Source organism: Falco rusticolus, chromosome 7 (genome assembly GCF_015220075.1).
Source record: "Falco rusticolus isolate bFalRus1 chromosome 7, bFalRus1.pri, whole genome shotgun sequence".
In the NCBI taxonomy this organism is placed as follows: Eukaryota; Metazoa; Chordata; class Aves; order Falconiformes; family Falconidae; genus Falco; species Falco rusticolus.
In genome coordinates this window covers 27,001,112-27,019,240 of record NC_051193.1, presented here as the reverse complement: position 1 = coordinate 27,019,240, position 18,129 = coordinate 27,001,112, and the positions used below count along the sequence as shown (strand labels likewise).

Sequence of the window (18,129 nt, the reverse complement as noted above, 5' to 3'; positions counted from 1 at the left end):
TTTGCTGCTCCTGCTTCAATACCGCTTCAAAAATAACAGTGTGACGTGCTCCCTCTCGCTCCAAGCCATCACATGTCTCAGGGCACGGGATGCCTAAAGACTTCTCAAGGGACTTTTGTTCCGTGCTGTTTCAATACCCCAGCCATGGACCAGCTGACAAGATGTGAAATAAGGGTGTGTGGATACTCTCAAGTATTTCGGTACCTTCATCAGGAAAAAGGCCAGGAGCTAATCCCTAGAATACACTGGATGAGACACTCATTAGAGAAAACACAATTCACATGTACATAGAAGGGTTTCAAAATTTAATAAGTTGACACAGTGAACAACTCTAGAACCTTTAAAACATGAGAGTTAAAAAACAAAGTTTAGGTCACATATTTAGAAAAAGTAATTTCTTGTATCACAAAGAGATAAAACTAAACCCATTTGTTCTGGTAAAAAAACAACCAGCAATGCTGGTCCCCACTTGAAGTGAGAATGCTGTAACAGAACTTTTAAAAAAGAAGCACCTGGAATTACATGACCAGTTTTGGAACTGCTCCCACTGTAATTACTTCTCATAACAGCCTGCCAAGTTGCTCTACAGTAAACAGGTCGGGAAGAGCCCAGTCCAGTGATAAAAGCCAATGCAGCCATCTTCTGTAGGCAGCGTTCAGAGCCTCAAGCGTAAGTAAGCAAAGCAGTTCAATATAAGCTCACCTTCCTTCCCCTAGTGAGAAGAAACGACTTACTCCACAAAACAAAGAAAACTGTCGTGATACTCCAAACAGAATCACAGTAATAGGGGAAAGCAAAATACATTCTAAGGAAGGTTCATTCAAGCCAAGCATTGATTTTTATTCAAACCAAAGGGAGATGCTAGCGGTGGAGGAAGAGTCAGGCAACCGGATCAGGCTGACAGAGCCCCCTCACTGCAAGACTGACGTTTGCTATCTGCAGCAAATGCTCTGTTGCAGCACGTGTGGGTAACACGCAGAAAACAATTTCAGGCTCCTCCGTCACTGGACAGAACTTCAGGCAGAGCTTTTGCACCTGGTAATGGTCACCCGTTACTCTGCAGGCACCTATCCAGAAACTGGGAATAGCAGTCTAGAGAACAGAAGTAGCAGATGATGGGTGCTTCTGTACCTCCCATATTATCCACAAGGACCACGGTGTGAGCTACGTGGTGGAGATTCATGGTCACCGTGATCTGAATGAAGCTGCTCAGACAGGCACTTCCGCACTGGCACGTTTTAGCCACTTCCAGATCTTTGCAGAGGTGAGAAGGAAGAAGATGACAACCATAAGGGATTCTGTTGAACAAGAGGAGTAAGTGTGAATTCACGTCAAAATTAACCAGTGTCACTCAAACGCAGCGACATGCCATATGCACCAGCTGGAAGAAACACCATTCTGAAATCACAGACAAGGCAAATCTGAAATTTTGCCACCTGCAATATTGAACCAGTTAGTAATTAAACACCACCTTCCAAGACAGTCGCTAAACACATGCAACCATGTTACTGACCCCTAAGTACAAAGGGCCTGAACTCCAGAAGACACTGCAGCAAGAACCAGGGAGTTCACAGAAATCATAACAGCCTGTATCACAGTGACAGATAATTAAAAAGAAGATTATGAATAATGAAACAACTGGGCACGTATCTGCTCTTCCCTCATGTTAGCCAGGAAGATCACTGTATTTCATCCTGGCCTGAGAAAGCACCCACCATCTACTTCTCACTCTCTAATATGAAGAAGTGGTAGTAGCATAAAAACACCGTATCTAGAGGAAAGAGAGGACAAAAAGAGCCTTTTTACAGTAGTACTACATTGCAGGCCATAAATTAAGGTTCTTTTGATATACCACTCTGTTCATCCATCATGGCAATAACGACATCCAGAGACAGGAACAAGAATTGCTTCTTTTTAAATTCGCAGCAGAGTGGCCTTGTGTTTGGGGTACAAAATAAGTATTTTCCCCGAAGTACTTTGTTGAGTTAACTTCAAAGTGTGGGTATCACCAGTGCCCAGCTGTCATTTGAGACTCACAGAATAGGTCTCACTGACTCACATCCTGACTACACCTACACATTCCCAATTCTTTCTACATACCATCATTCACATAGCTAAGACTCCTGTGGTTGGTTTGTTTTGTTTTTTTTTTACCACTTCAATTTCAGGACATCCTTTTTTCCGGTCAGGAAAAGCATAATCACAGCTTTGGTACTTGCCCAGACTGCTACTACGAAGATTGATTTTCCAAACATTTGCTTTCACATCTTCCCTCCTCCTGTTTTCTTCCATTCTCAAGGTTTTTACAGCCCATCATCACTCCTGTTTCTCATTCTTTGTTAATTCTCACATCCAGTGAATGTCAGACAATGTCTGTTGCCCACTTCTTAGACTTGACTATTTTTTCTTTTACACTTAAGATAATCAGGACCACTCTGACCAAAGTTGTCTCCTAATAACCACAGATCTGTGGGCAAGGGGACTGTTTTCATTGCCTCTCGTCTCACCAGACTCCTGGAGCAGAAAGTTTTTTTTGTTTTGTGTGGTGCCATTTTCTTAAAGCCTGCTGCATGGGGCCTGGGTTAATGACTAGGTATCCTTAGGTACTCCGGTAATGTAACTGAGCACCAAAATCTGACCAGTGATGAGGGATTATATTCTCCAGGAAAGTAAGACCCCAGCCTTAATAATACTTATAACAAAACCACTGCAATCTATATAAAGTTGGGAAAGGAGACATGTGGAGTTTAATTACTCTAATAAAATCAGGGTAAGATTTGAACCAGAACATTTGGTTGCTCGGCTCATTTCCAGGGTGTGCCCTGCATGCCTGTGGACACCTTTAGCAGAGACTTCTGAGCAATTAACCCAGGTTTATGGGGCGCTGCCCACCCCTAAGGCAGGAATGGACACAGAACGTAGATTTGGAACATTTCAAGTCTGTCTCTCACCCCCTTTCTGTACTGGTGACTCTTTTTCCATCTTCCTGCTCCCTTTGCACCCAGAACAGGGAGGGAGTAGCAGCAGCTGGTGCCAAAGGATCAGAGGCAGCGGCACGCAGGCAGAGCTATGCAAGCCGCGTTGGAGAAGGAGAGAGAACTGACAACAAACAGCAGCCTGGCAAGGGTGATGTTCACTTGGTGAAATAGTATTTTTTAAAATTACCTCAGAACTGGGCTTCTCCACATAAGACAGAGTAACCTTACTCCAACACCAAAGGAAATAAACATCAGGGAAAACCTAAGGTAGGGAGAAGCCTGCAGTAGGTCATATCAACTCCAGTGTGACACTTGCCCTCTGAGAAGCCACCTTGCAGTACCCTTCCAACACTACTCAGCTTGTGTGAGGTCCCATCTCAAGCAGAGGCAGACCGGTCCATGTCTGTAACTAGGAGCTGCACGGCAGAAGTTAACCGTTTGCCAACACACTGCTCTCACACAGGCTAATGGGCATTACACACAGTTTTAGTGTACTTTAATGTGAGCACAAGATGAAGGGGAACCATTTTTGAAAGCAATGTCCAAGAGCCCAACACAAAATATGATCAGTGCCACAAACTCTACTGTAGCGGAAACCCCTCAATACAAAATGTCAGAAGTTGTTCTGGGTTGTAGAACCGATTCTCTTTGGGCAAGAATCTTCTGTTACGGTGCCCCCATTTTGTGGACAAAAGCATTTAAACCTATAGCTTGCTCTAAACGCTTCCACGTCACCAATTTACTGCGTTATCCTGCATAATGAAGGGATGATTTTACAAGCGGAATTCAAAGCAACTTTAACCTTACAGTTTTTAACAGGTGAAGAGCAATAGCTGCTGACAGGAAAAAAGAAGTCAGTAAAGTTTAAACTCGACAGGTTTGAAACTGAATAGGTGCAATGCGTACCCAGCATGCTACTCTTACCTGTAATTTATGGTTGCTCTTGCAGCACACTCTAACAAAGTCAATGGTATTTTCAGTTGTATATTGGGAACAAGTGGATTAGGCTGTTCAAAAGGATTTCCAAAGAGATCCAAGTTCTCAAGACAGAGTTTCCTAAAATCATTGGGCAAGAAAGGAAGTTTGTTTCGAGCTGCTGACAGAAAGCGCAGATGATATAACTGGCCAATCTTGAAGGGCAACCTAATCAACTCATTGTCATCCAGCTTTAAATTAACGAGTTCTTGCAGCTGGCAAAACTGAATTGGAAGGGCTTTGATTTTGTTTTGGCTCAGGTCCAAGAACTGAAGAGACTTCTGAAGGGTGGAGCTGCATAGAGCCCCACTGAAGGACTCCAGGTGATTGTCATGCAAAATAAGCTCCTGAAGACAGATCAGGTCACCAATAGTAGCTGGCAGCTGCTTAATATGATTATGACTTAGGTCTAGTTTTCGGAGTTTCTTCAAACAAAGTACACGCGTGTCAATCCGAGCAAGTTTGCAGTACGAGGCTTGGAGATGTTCGAGGGAGTAAGGAAAGTTTTTGGTGAGAGGATAGTCCCTTCTTGAGGTTATGATCATTTTTGTCTTTGGTTTTTCCACCTCCGAGTTCTTTGCTGGTACCAAAGTTGAGAGAGGGAGAGCTCCTATGTCGGTCCCTTGGTGAGCCAGCCTCACAGCTGAAAGGAAATTCTTTAAATTGCTGGCATTTGCCTACAGGAAAACACAAAGGTGGAATTAAAAGTTAATTATTCTTGTGCTCATTTGTACTAACACTTTCTGAACTATTTTGTACCCCTATCTGGAGCTACTAACTCAGCAGGGCAATGAAATGAGAAAGGGAAACAACTCGGGCTTATTAGGTTGATGTGCTGTTTACAGCATTTAAGAACAAATGGCATGCAATTTGAATGAGACATAACGACCTCTCTGAATAATCTAGATCAAACAAACCAGGCTGCATTACTCAGAAAAGGAACAAAGCACTGAATTCACAGCTGAAACTGAAGCACAGAAAAAAAGCCTGATGCACTGTGATCTTCCTAACCTGCAACAGGATAAAGGGACAGTTTATAAAAACACACAGGGGGAAAATCAGAGATCCAAAGCTGGAGGTGATAATTTCTGAAAGTTGCTAGGAAGGAAGAGGATGAAATCAGAGGCTAAATTCAACGTAAAGGTAGGTAGAAAGCTTCAAGGCAGGTTAAGTCAGTGCTTCTGGTCGCACACACAGAGCTGTGTTTGGTTGTGCCAGCATCAAACGAGGATAATTATTTGCAGTCCTTCTGTAAACAACTGAGCAATTTTGCTTTAAGTGGGATACAATATAATGGCAGTAAGGACAGAGAGTCAAATCAATGGAGTATCAGATGACCTGTATTTTAAATAACGGTCGAGAAAGCCGTGATCCACTTGTACTGATATAATTAACTTTTATGAACAGGGGGGTGCCCAAACATTTATCTTCTAAATTTTCTAGCAAGTCCCTAGTCAAGCTGACGTGCGGCTGACAGACGCTAAGCTATAAAGTGAATTCTAAAATAACAAGCACAATGCATCCCTACAAGTAAAAGTCACCTCTCATTGCAGGAAAGAACAAGCTTGGCATTTTGGCATGGCTCAGGGTCAAGAGGTTTGCACTTTGTTCCCAGCTGTAACTTGCCCAGGCCTAGTGATGCCCATTTCCGCACCTGAAAGACTTTTTTTTCCTAAATGTATTTGTTTATACCAAATTCTAGAGGGTCCAGAACTAGCTAACATAATATAAGCACCTACCACACCAAAGCAATCACCCTGGAGACTTCTGGATGCTAAGGTGACATAAATAAAGACCATAAAGGTCAAACATATTTCACTGCATCAGCAATCTAAAATGATTGCCTTCCTTAAGCATTTAATGCACATCTATTCTCTTAACTCCCGATGTGATATCCTCCAGAGGTGGGGAAGGTGCACATAAAAAGTCCTTGTATCCAAGACCAGCATTCGTTATCTCAGCCAATCCAACAAAAGCATTCAGCTATAGAACTCCCCCTAACTACAGGCAGGTTTGTCATGCTCCTGAGGGTAATAAGTAGCTAACTAAAGTTGGAAGTGAAGAGAAAAAGTCCTCCAGATCTGTAAAGACCAAGTGAAAGAAATGACTGTATGTTATAATGAAGTTACAGGCAACATTTCTTTGCACTCAAAGCATGAAGCACAACAGATATCTCTGCATCAAATTTCCTCCGCGATACCTTCATAAAGGCAACGTAGTATCTGTAAACCCATTGTTGAGGAACCTTGAATACCTTGAGAAAAATACTAAGAAAAAACCCAAAGAATTAGATGGAAGCACTCAGGATGCAATTTTCTGCCACAAGCCTGAACTCTCAACCACAGAATAGATGTCAGGAGAAGAGGTTAATCTGCGCTGATGCCTTAACAAGTCTCTTGTTTCAGAGCTAAATGAATGATGACAAGGCAATTGGAGATTACATGGATTTCAGACCTTGTGTGCAATGCAGCAGGCACAGGCTTGCTGAAGGAAAAAACCCAAACCCAACAACCCAACACAGTGACTTTTATTATTTTTGTTCCAGGGTTGAATGCTCCAGACCGATGTTTCTCAACTTAAATTTCTGATGTGGCTGAATGCAGCAAATTGCACTGCCTGGCAGAACTCAAAGATGGATTTTGCACAGTAGTTGCATACAACTGCTATAGTCATACCTGGAAATCTCTTTTCTACAAAGCTTTTGTCCACCTTTGAGAGTCAAGAAGCCTTTCTGTAAAGAAATCATGGAAGACTAGCAGAAACACTACAGAAGAGTTACCAAGCATCTTAAATTTGGTTTCTGGATTTGGAGCTTTTAAAAGAAATATATAATATCACTGATTTTGGAAGAATTCAGTGGATTAGTTTCTGGAGCTTGACAGTATAAGGGTGAGCCTTATGTTAAAATGGGGAGTGAGGATCTAGCCTCCTTGGAGAAACTCTGGTCATTATTCTAAGCCCTGTTTCATTAGATTCAGTTGAGACTTAGTCTAACAACGTTTTGGGCTATCTTATCATACAGAAAACAATGGATGTAAGTGTTAATTAAATTACTACCCACACTGAAAGAGTATCTGTCAAACTGTTTTCCTACAGGCCCTACGAACAGTCGAAGTTAGATCTTGTAGCACTAAGCCACAGACCTTTCTTCCCCAATTTTACACTACTAGTAGATCCCCTTACAACAAGCCTGCTTTTGTACCTTTGCTTTGAGATAAACTTTTTGACTTCTCAGGCTTCAGCTGAATTGTTCAGAGTAAAGGATGCAGAACAAGAAGATACTCTGAATCTAGTGCATGAGTTTTCTGTTTTGCAAGATACAGAGCGCATTTGCTTCTGACAAGAGAAAAATTAATTGGATCAGGACATACAGAGCTTCTTTTCTGTTCAACCCTGTACAGGTGAACTGCTTTCTTCATCATATTAAGGCTACTTCCCTTACCTACAGCTTTCACTCTTGCACGGATAAGGTATTTCCAGACCACCACAGCACTGTGCCACATTCTGCAAAATCTTGACCTATCACAGTTATATTCAGGCTTATGTTTAGTTACTAGTCTTATTCCCAATAAAGTGTTTGGTGTTTTTTTTTTTCCCTTGCTGGGTCACATTTGTTTTCTTTTCAGCAAATCACCCTCCCAAATACAGATTCATTCACCTTGTTTCTCAAGCAGACCTTGCAGCCTGCCCTGAGCTCCACTCTGCTTTGGCAAAGATTCTCGTCAGTGCCTGTTGCAGCTGCAGTTTAAACACACCCTGTGCATTTCTCCTTAGACAGACCCTTTGAGAAAGCATTCTGCTTGTGAAGGAATAAGCTTCACCACTCACAGTTACAGCTGCTCAGTCCGACATCACTGAAATTACTGAAGGATCTCCTTCTTCAGGCCAAATAATCAGTTGCAACAGAAAGTAAAAATTATTTTCCCAATAAAAAGATCAATATTATTGGCTTTTATTTACACATCCTAACTCTAAGGTTTTAGAAAAGCTGTCCTGCTTTCCTCCTCTGAAAGGCTACATAAGATTACTGGAACAGGTGCAAGAAAAAACCCAACCCTTAACCAGCATAAAAACTGAATGTTAACGTGATCTTTTTGGTGTGTTTATCATTATTAAAAACACTTTACAGCTTTCAAATACCTTATGAACTGGAAATAAATACATTGGTGAGTCCCACTATCAGCTAAGCATTAAGGCAAGACAGTGCCTGTAGCGCTGATCCTTACTATGTGTCTCCAGCTTTGAAAACCAGTGGGGACACTGCTTGGCCACTAAGACAAGAGTGTTCTCCTTTTTTTTCCTTTTTTTTTTCTCTTCATTAGAAAGAGAGTAAGCACTAACCGTTTCATGGAATTTAGGACAAAAGAGCAAGATGACGTATCAGAGAGATGAAAAGAGTTGTTTCTCTCTACACAAGCGATGAACAGCAACATGAAAAATGGACTTTCTGCTCCCGCTGTTTCCCCAGAGGAAGCAGAAGGTGGGAGAATCAGAACACAGCCCAGCAAAGAAGCTGGGCTCAGCCTTCCTGGCACAAAGTGAGCAAGGCACCTCCTATTCTCCTTTTTGCCGTAGCCTGCTGAGGACACACAAAGCCAAGCTCCGTGCCGCCGCACGCCTCCGGTGCCGAAGCTGCGCTGTCAGTCGCCGTGCGGCGTCCGCGGGCCGGACCTCGAGCCGGCAGCCTGGGCACCCACCGGGCTCCCCCCAGCACGGTGGCGGGGCGCACCCCGGCCCCTCCACACCCGCTCGGTTCCGAGCTCGGGACGGCACCGATCCCTCGTCGGTGTCCCGAGCCGCCAGCCGCGGCCGCCCCCCCACCTTGCTGAGGCAGACGTCCACGGCGGGCTCCCGCAGGCGCACGGTGGCCTTGCCTTCCTCCACGAACCGGGTGAAGAACCGCTCGATGTTCTCCTGCACCTACGAGGCAAGGCGGGCGCTCAGCAGCCGCGGCGGGGCGAGGGGACCCGCCCCGGCCCGGTCTCCCCCCTCCCCGCCGCCGTCCCCACCTTGTAGCGAGCACCGACCCGGTCCCGCGCCGTGCACACCATGAGGTAAACGCCGCCGCCCCGCGCCCGTCCGGGCGGGCGGCCGAGCGAGAGGAGAGCCCTGGTGGCGCGGCCGCGGCCCCGCAGCCCGCAGGTGGGCAGGAGCCGGCTGACCACCTCCACCTCGCACTGCAGCCGCATCTCCGCCCGCCCCGCCACCGACCAACGGCCCGCTCACTGGCGGCACCGCCCGGGGGCCTCCCGCGCTCTCCGCGCACAGCTGCCCGCCGCCATGCCTGTCTCCCCGATACCCCGCTTGCCGCCGCCAGCCCGGCTGGGGGCCGCCCGCCCGGCGTCAGGGCTCGCCCGGCGGGAAGGGAGAGCGGCGGCACCGGCGGCGGCACCGGCAGCAGCGGCCAGCCCCGGCCAGGGGCCCTCAGCGTGGGCTCTGCGCCGGCGCCCCCTGGAGGGGGCTCGGCTCTGCTCGGCGCTGCTCGCTCGGCTCCCATCGGCTCCCATCGGCTCCCATCGGCTCCCATCGGCTCCCATCGGCTCCCATCGGCTCCCATCGGCTTCCATCGGCTCGGCTCGGCTCGGCTCGGCCCCCATCGGCTCGGCCCTCATCGGCTCCGCTCGGCCCGGCTCGGCTCGTTCGGCGGAAAGAGTCGAGGGAGGTGGCGGGGGTGAGCAGACACAGGGGAGCTGAAGGGGCACGGGAGCGCAGCCCTGTGGGCACGCCGGTCCCCGGTGCCCCCTGGGCTCGGTGACGGGGGGCTGGCAGCGGGAGTGGCACACCGCCCGTGCTGGCCACAGCGGGGAGCCCAGGCCAGGGTGTGAGGCACAGGGAACGGGCGGAAGGGTTGACTGGCCTCACCGCAGGGAGCGGCTCAGTGCCCTGGGTCCACACTGCAGGCAAATCTTTTGGGCGATTTCTACAATTGTATGTAACAGAGGAATAGAGTGAGCCTGGAGAGGACTGAGAGGGGATCGTACTGCTTCATACAAATATCTTTTTTATACATATATATGTATTTATATATAAGGGCGGGTGCCAAGAGGACGGGGCCAGGCTCTTTTCAGCGGTGCCCAGCGACAGGACAAGGGGCAACGGGCACACGCTGCAACACGGGGAGTTCCACCTGAACCTGAGGAGAAACGTCTTTACCGTGAGGGTCTCCCAGAGTGGGCTGCACAGAGCCACGTCCAGGTGGGTTTGGATGTCTCCAGAGCAGGAGACCCCACCACCTCTCCGGGCAGCCTGGCCAGTGCCCAGGGATGGACAATCAGTTCCTAAGAAGTGGAGTCTTTCTTGTGAAGCAATTTCAAAAAAGGTTCACTGTAGTTTAGATCTGGGGAGGTTTTGCTCCCCTTCCACCCCTCACCAGTCCGGGATCCTGTGAATTAATTGTAAAAAAATAGATATAAATTTACAATAAATCCTTCTGTGTGTTCATTTGCAAAGGTACCAGTGCTCCCAGCGCTGCCCCAAGTCTTGCCCAGCGTGGTGACAGCAGGAATGACTGCCAGTGACTGCCATCACCCTGTGGTGGCTTCTGGCCCCGGCATGGCCAGCTGGGCTGAGGCTGGGTTTGCTGCTAAAAGAGGCTCAGGAAATGTCACCAGGAATGAGAGTTGTGGGTGTTTGGAAACCAAGCCCGGGTAAAAAGATACATTCATCTGCTATGGCGTACAGTTGCTGTTTGGTTGATTTAGATGCCTGTGCCAGCCCTTATCATCTGCCTACTCTTCATGGCAGCTCAGGCTGTCTAAGCCATAGGAGAATGCGGGGCCTTACGGAAGAAGTGCTACCAAAATAACAGGGAGAAATTCAGTAAAGTGAAAAATTAGAAAAACTGAGGAATTTGCAACATTAAAGCATATTGGTGAAGAGAGCGCGGGTTGGGAACCTCCAACAGTGAAATTTCAGCACCTGGAAAGAGTTGCTATCAGCTTGGCTGCAGTAGAAATTGGGATAAAACTGCTGAACTTAACAGAACTCTTGGGTCCGTGGTGCAGGCTGGGTGGGGGCTGTGTGCCAAGGGGATGCAGAGGGTGAAGGCATAGCCAGCCTCGCTGCTGCCTGCCAAAAGTCAGCTTTCACTGCACTAACCAAAGTCCCCAAACTTCAAAAAAAAAATTTTAAGAAAAAGCCCCACAACCTAAAAAAATCCAAAACCTAAAAAAATTCCAAAAAGTGTGATGTCATGGCTCAGGGGAGTGGCTGCCAGAGGGGAGCCCTGGCCAGGGGGTCCAGCACAAATGTGACAGGGCTGGGGGTGTTCAGCCTCTGCTCCCCGGTAACAAGTGACAGGACGAGAGGCAACGGCCTCAAGTTGTGCTGGGGCAGGTTTAAGAACATGAGAAAAAATTTCTTTGCCAAAGGGGTTGTCAAGCACCGGCACAAGCTGCCAAAAATAATAATAATAAAAAAAATCCCGAAAAAGGACAAAGTTTAAAACAATGAAAAAATGCCAAAAAAATTCCCCAAATTGGACAAAATAAAAAAAAAAATCCCAAAAAAGGACAAAAAAAAATTCTAAACGATAAAAAATTCCCTCAAAAAAGACAAAATAAAAAAAAGTGAATCTTTTCCATATTTGCTTTCAACGTGAACTTTTTAAGGTTTAGGCTTAAACTGTAATTATTATTTTTTTTTAATCTCTTAATTCTTGCAAAGCAATTTCTTTTTCTGGAGTCAGCGCATGCGCAGATGGCAGATGTGCTGCAGCCGGCCGGCAGGGGGCGGTGTGCGCGGTGGGTGGGCGGCAGGGGTCATGCACGGTGCTGCGAGCGGCAGGGGCCGGTGTGCGCGTAGGGCAAAAGCGTTGTTGCGGGGGGTCGGAAAAGGAGCCCGCGTCTCTCTGTGTTGCCCAGGCTACGCGGCAGTGGCTATTCACAGGCGCGATCCCGCTACTGACCGGCACGGGAGCTTTGACCTGCTCCGTCTCCGACCTGGGCCGGTTCACCCCTCCTTAGTCAACCTGGTGTGCCTCGGCTCCCCGGGGCTCACCATATTGATGCCGGCCTTAGCGCGGACGCCCGCTCGGCATAGCGCACTGCAGCCCAGAACTCCTGGGCTCAAGCGATCCGGCGGGCTCGGCCTCCCGAGTAGCTGGGACTACAGGCACGCGCCACCGCGCCCGGCGCTGCGAGCTCCGCGCCGCCGCCCCTAGTGCTGCCGCGCCGTGACGTCACGCCGCGGGGGCGGGGCGGGGGCGGGGCCTGGGCCGCGCAGACAACGCCCCCCCGCCCCTCTCCCTCCGCGCGCCTGCGCACTGCCGGGCGGGCGCGCCGCGGTGCAGGCCGGGAGGCGGGGTAGGGTTGATTAGCGCGTGCGCGGCCCGCCATCTTTCTCTAGCCGCCAGGCGCGCAGCGGGCAGTATGGGCCACCAGCAGCTCTACTGGAGCCACCCCAGGAAGTTCGGCCAGGGCTCCCGCTCCTGGTCAGTGCGCGGCCGTGTGGCTCCTGGGTTCCCTCTGGCCCGCGGCAGCTGCCTTTTTCCTCACCCTTCTTCCCCCCCCCCTTCCTTTCCCCCGCCCTGCGCCGCCATTACCCGTCCTGACCGGCCTTGCTCTTTTCTTCCCCTACAGCCGCGTGTGCTCCAACCGCCACGGCCTCATTCGCAAGTACGGCCTGAACATGTGCCGGCAGTGCTTTCGGCAGTACGCCAAGGACATCGGCTTCATCAAGGTAAAGGCCGGTACCCGAGCCGTGCGGGGCGGGGCGGGTGGATCGCCTTACGCTGACTCCTCTCCTTTCTCGCTCTCTTGCAGCTGGACTGAGCGCCGGGAGGATGAGGCTGTCGCCAGAACTCCCTGGGCCTCCCTGACACATCTGTAGCATCGTGGCACAGCCCTACTCAATAAATAGTCTCCCTTCCCGACTGATAATGTGTGTGTTTGCCTTTTGTAAAGGTCCTAATGGCAATAGGGCTTTCACTTCCTCAGAGTGGTCCTGCCAGAGGGGTGCTGCCCTGGGGACAGGCCTAAGCAAGCCTGCCCTGCTGTCTACAGTCTTCCCGTACAAAATGAGGTGGTCTCAGGAGTGTTGATGCTTTTATGATGCCCTTTAGCCTTCAGGGTTGCAAGCAGAGTGGTAGAATGGTCTGCTTCAAATGACTGCTAGGTGAATGGCCAGGCAGTCTGCTGGAGTGTAGCTGCTGGTAATGGTTGTGCTTGCATTAGGTGGTGGCAAACTGTGCTCTTGCTAATGCAGAAAACGGTGATGTTGCAGTGTGTGTGGGGTACAGAGCTCTACCTGAAATGTGTCCAAGCTTTCTTCACTTGTTAGGATGCCTAGTGCTTCTTGGTATGGGAAGCTGTGGGGAAGGTTACAACTGATAGCAAAATAAGTTAAGGTAACAGCATCCAGAGCCCGTGGCAGCCTTCGGACAGGGCAGATGTTTGCTGGAGCCTGTGTGTGATGGGCTGTACTGTCTGCACTTCCTCACTTCCTCTGAAGGAAGTGAATTAATATGGCTGGAGCTACACACCGCTTCCACTTAATCTGCCACTTTCTGAGGTCTCCAGCCACATAAAGGTTGTGGTATGATAAGACTGAAGTTACTTGGGCAAACACTTCTCAGTTGTGCCAAAGACCTGGGGTGAGGCTTTTGAATTCCCTGTAAGGGGATTAAAAGCATACAGTGCTGTCCTGCTGCTTAGGCTGTTTTTTGGAGTGTCTCTGCTGCTGTATGTGAGATTACTGATGAGATGAATGTCTTGATGATGCCTGAAATGGCAAATGGGCTGATCCCTTCCAGCTAAGTGCTCTGCATCTAGTTTGGAAATCCCTAATAGCCTTTTGTGGGGTTTTTTTGTCCCACTGGTTATTAAACTGAAAAAGATGGGAAGTCAAAGAGGGAATGGAAATAAACCCAGGTGCTGACCTAGTTGGCTGGAGGATTTATTCTGTGTGGTAAAGGCTCCCTCCTGAACTGAAGCATGGCTGTACCTTCCTGTCGCCAAGCCTGTTCTGGTTACTGCAGTGATGGAAGCAGAGATGTGGTGGATCCCATGGCATAAGGTCAGCACTGAGCTGCCAGAGGTAGGTAGGCAGGCAAGCCTGCTGTCACAGCTTTTGGCCTTCAAATGTTAAACTCCCTGTGAGGAACCTCTGGGGATGTGCAGCTGCTGGGCAGGGGTTGCAGGTGTGTTCACAGCAAAAGCTGAAAGGCTGGGGAGGTAATGCTGTGGGCTGGTAGTGATGGTACGGGCTCAGTGTGCTGCGTTTTTCCTCAGCTGGCTGGTTAAATCTGCTGTGGTCAGTTGGTGACTGGTTTAGGAATTACTTGAAACTAATGAGAACTAGAAAAATACTTGGTAAGTAACACAAGAAATGCAAGTTGAAGCAGCTGGCTGGGTTAACTCCTGCATCTGCTGCGCAGGCAGTGGAAGCAGGGACAGGTATCCTGGGAAGGTCCTGCAAGATCCAGGGATGCTACCTGGTTGAGTAGAGATGGGGTCAGGAAGGCCAAGGCATGGATGGAGCTGAACTTGACAGGAGGTGCAGAGAATAATAGTAAGGGCCTCTACAGGGATGTCAGCCAGAAAAGGGAAGTTTTCTAAAGCTAAAAGAGTAGATTCAAACTGGATATAAGGGGGGAATTTTACGCTGAGGGTGATGAGACACTGGCACAGGTTGCCCAGAGAGGTGGTGGATGCCCCATCCCTGGTAACATTCAAGGCCAGGTTGGATGGGGCTCTGAGCCACCTGATGGAGTTGAAGATGTCCCTGCTTGCTGCAGGGGATTGGACTAGGTGCCCTGTGAAGCTCCTTTCCCACCCATTCTATGAGCTGGGGGAAAGTGTGTTGTTACCATCCTAAGAGCAGCTACCATGGCTTCATTGCAAGGGGACTAACCACACAGCTAACTACAAATCCTGGGGTGCTAAATAAGATCAATTCGTAGTTAAAGCCTGGTATAAAAATTAAAATGACTGTATGGGGCTGTCTTGCTCAGATGATTCCCATCAGCCCTTTGCTGTGGGGTGATGACATCAGACTGAACAGATTTCTGGCAAGGGTTTACTGCATTCTAACAATGCACCAGTTCTCAAAATGCTGTGCTGACCAGCGTGGCATGGCATGCCTGCTGCAGCCTGCGAAGGTGGCGGGGAGCAAGTGGTTCCTTTCGGCAGCTCCTGTTACCAAAGGCAGCCCTGTGTGGCACGCAGGGATGCGTATTTGGGGTCACTTGGGGAGCTATGGCTGGTGCTGGTCCAGTTTGGTGCTGAAGTGGGGAAGGGTCAGGTTTGCCAGAGGATGTTGTTGGGCCGCTTGCTCTTTGAATGAGGAATGGTTAAATCCCTGGTTCTTATCTGGAAACTCCTCAGTGTAAAGGTGAGCTTCTATACTAAATAAAAATAAAAAGATTTAGTTCCTCTGGAGATTTTTTGCTTCCCCCCCCCCCCCCCCCCCCCCCCCCCAGTCATTATGAACAGTCATTAAAGATCACACACACGCCCCGCCCCCAGTGTCTGTTGGTGTCTGCAGGGAGGTGAAACCTACGGGGTGTGTTTGGCTTCAGCGTGATTCTGAAAGAAAGCACTGACTGCCTCTCTAACAGGTTACTGGGTTTCTTATGTCGGGGGTACTCTCACTGGGGAAGAGCAAGTCTTGTTCTAAAGCATTATTTTAACCCATGCCACAATCAGAAAGATGTGTTCTTTTTTCGAGGAAGCGAGTAAACCGGAGAGCTTTGTCTGCTGCTGGCTGCTCCGGATGCCCTGAATGGGGAGCTGCAGTGCAAAAGCTGGTCTCAGCAACTGGTGTGAATCACCGCGCCTGCTGCGGGGGAGCTGGTAGCACTGGGTGAAGCTGTTGCTTGGGCTCTGTGGATGTGGATAACTGGTCAGAAGCATGAAATGCGAGGAGTGGTTGTGATGACAGCTTTGTACGTAAGAGCTTTGAGCTGCTTCTCCTGCCCCGCGCTGTGTTTGTGCAGTGCCTCTTCCTGCACGGGCAGCAGTCGTGTGCGTGTGTGTTATAACCTGGCTGTCTCTGCAGAAGGAAATTCCTGCTGTGTGCAGAGCAGTGCTGTCTGGGGCAGCAACCTGACACCAGGGAGAGGCCTGATGTCTTGCACCAAGGGTTTGTGTTAGCAATAGTAGGTCACTGTGATTCCCACCGTGTGAACCTGATAACGAGCCGTGCCTCTGCTCACCGTGCAAGGTGCTTTGCGGTTTTGCTCCACGCTGTTTTCATGTACCTCCTCATAACTGACCTTAGTGTAAAATTTCAGTGAAACACAAGGTCAGTAAAGATGCAAAACGGGAGGGGAGAGTCTTTGCAGTTCCCACAGCTGGTTTTTACACAGAACTAGGTCCAGTTTGCCTCCTGCTACCTATTCGAGGTGCACAGCTGTGCTTGTGGCACTTCCCAGTGGGAAGCGTGTTCCTGCCCACAGCCCCCCCCCCCCGTGTTGGTCACAGGAGGATGCCCCCTTGCTGGGTACCAGCCTGAAAGCTTTGAGAATGGCAGCAGTATCAGAATTATTTGGATGCTCAGAGCTGCGAGGGACATTCAAATCTGGTCGGGAGCAGTGGATATCTGTCCCTCTTTCCTGAGCAAAGCTCCTTTCTGGTGGTGAAAAGGCTTTGGGGGCTGCTGCTCCCTTTGCCCTCTGTGGGTGCTGTTGCAGGGCAGTGAACTGCGCTGCTCTAAAGCGGCTGAGGATCTGGTCCCCAGAGTTAAGCACCACAGCATCTGTGTTACCTATGTGATGGAAAACAATAACAATAAAAAACCTCTCTGTACCAGATAGCTAGGGATGGCAATTGAAAAGCAGCTTCCTATTTGAAAACAAAGCTAAAATATGTTTTTAAATTACTTTGTACACATTAAAATACCTGAATTGTCACCTTGTAATTTTGTAAATGCTTTAGGTGTTCTTTGCCTTTTTCCTATTCTACTGCTCCCATCTTTTAAGTCTAGAGGGAAGGCCATGTAGTACACACTGCGATGCCTTTTTACCTTACTGCTGCCTTAACTAGGTATTTATTGCCCAATATGCAATGAAGACTAGGTGCCAAAACCTTGAATTTCCCGTTATAGTGAAAATTGCATTTAGTTTCTTCCTAAAGCTGATGGTTACAGACTCTGAAGGTGCACAGATGTGAAGCTCAAACTTATTTGGAAGCAAAATGATTTATAAAGAGCTGCTGATTCCCCTAAAGAAAAGGTAAAATCAAAATACTCTTCAAGGACTTTGCATTAATAGCAAACAACTAATACATGTTTTCCTGTAGGGAAATAACATTGCCTGTTTGGAGCCAAGTAAAAGATAGTGATGCCTTAGCTTTCAAAGAGATGAACCTCTAATTGCTGAAATAGAGTTTACAGGGGATTTGAATTGTTGAAAAAACACTAAATTGCATTGGATTATGCGCCAGATAAAATCTACGGTTGTCAGAGGCTCCAGGAGGAATTTGCAAGGCTTTGGGTAAAACACTGGCTTTTACTCTCATCTTTAGGCTATAAAAATAAAGCTGTCTGACATGCTTAGATAAGGAAAAAAGTGTGATTCCTTCAGGTAAGCTGTGGCAGCAGGGTGCTGTGGAAGCCCATGCCTTGCGATGACCCTCCTGCATGCAGAGGTGCGCCTTGATCTGGTTTATCGCAGCAGGGGGCTCGTGGGACCAGGATGGGGGATGATCTTCAGGCTGTTTTCCTACTTACAGCACCTTGAGGTGAGTGCCAGGCCCCTAGCGGATCCCCATCACTGTGGTCAGGACCTGGCTCCTTGCCCTTCTGCAACCTGCTCCGCTGCCGTGGCGTTCAGCTCCCCAGCTGTCAAACTGGGATAACGCTTTCTGCACAGTGAGAGGTGTTGAAGCAGGGAGAGCAGCTTGTCCAGGGATGTGGATATTCCCAACACTGACGATACTGAATTCCTGCAAGGAGCAGGTTCTACCTGGGGCAGCTTGGAGGCTGCTCCAATGGGTCAGCTGCAGGCGATGCTCGGAGTGGAGCATGCTGAACTTAAAGCTGTTCCTCATTGCACCCCCAAGCTGAGGGAAAGGGACCTGGGAATTTTGGGAAGAAACAGGGTGTTTGGTGGTGGTGGCTTTGAGCTGCTGCTCCAAATGCAGCTTTCTGAGTGCCCTGGGCTCTGTGGCATGAGGGTCAGCCAGGAAAGGTGGAAGGGGTGCCTGGTTCTAGGATGAGGTTCAGTGCCCGTGTGAAG

General features: G+C 48.8%; 2 protein-coding genes across 3 annotated transcripts; one reads left to right on the top strand and one right to left on the bottom strand.

Moving 5' to 3' along the window:
* Positions 1-284: 284 nt before the first annotated feature.
* Positions 285-9,349, bottom strand: LRR1 (leucine rich repeat protein 1). 2 transcript variants are annotated; one of them, XM_037395184.1, is made up of 4 exons: positions 8,963-9,347; positions 8,775-8,873; positions 3,903-4,630; positions 285-1,298 (listed from the first exon to the last, which is right to left on the bottom strand). In XM_037395184.1, exons 1-4 carry the CDS (start codon positions 9,140-9,142, stop codon positions 1,046-1,048), a joined length of 1,260 nt encoding a protein of 419 aa, XP_037251081.1. In that variant the 5' UTR covers positions 9,143-9,347; the 3' UTR covers positions 285-1,045. The 2 variants fall into 2 exon arrangements, with proteins under 2 accessions (XP_037251081.1, XP_037251082.1); XM_037395185.1 differs by lacking the exon at positions 8,775-8,873 and having other exon boundaries at positions 8,963-9,349.
* Positions 9,350-12,249: 2,900 nt separating this feature from the next.
* Positions 12,250-12,832, top strand: RPS29 (ribosomal protein S29). The gene is made up of 3 exons (XM_037395186.1): positions 12,250-12,384; positions 12,533-12,632; positions 12,716-12,832. The coding sequence occupies exons 1-3, from the start codon at positions 12,323-12,325 to the stop codon at positions 12,722-12,724; spliced, it is 171 nt and encodes a 56-aa protein (XP_037251083.1). The 5' UTR covers positions 12,250-12,322; the 3' UTR covers positions 12,725-12,832.
* The last annotated feature ends 5,297 nt before the right edge of the window (positions 12,833-18,129 follow it).

Excerpts from the sequence above, each read along its gene's own strand:
- RPS29 (XM_037395186.1), top strand. The coding sequence starts at position 12,323 with ATGGGCCACCAGCAGCTCTACTGGAGCCACCCCAGGAAGTTCGGCCAG. Across the intron at positions 12,385-12,532 it reads GGCCAGGGCTCCCGCTCCTG|CCGCGTGTGCTCCAACCGCC; the intron begins GTCAGTGCGCGG and ends CTTCCCCTACAG.
- LRR1 (XM_037395184.1), bottom strand. The coding sequence starts at position 9,142 with ATGCGGCTGCAGTGCGAGGTGGAGGTGGTCAGCCGGCTCCTGCCCACC. Across the intron at positions 8,874-8,962 it reads GGGTCGGTGCTCGCTACAAG|GTGCAGGAGAACATCGAGCG; the intron begins GTGGGGACGGCG and ends CTTGCCTCGTAG. Across the intron at positions 4,631-8,774 it reads TGGACGTCTGCCTCAGCAAG|GCAAATGCCAGCAATTTAAA; the intron begins GTGGGGGGGCGG and ends GTTTTCCTGTAG.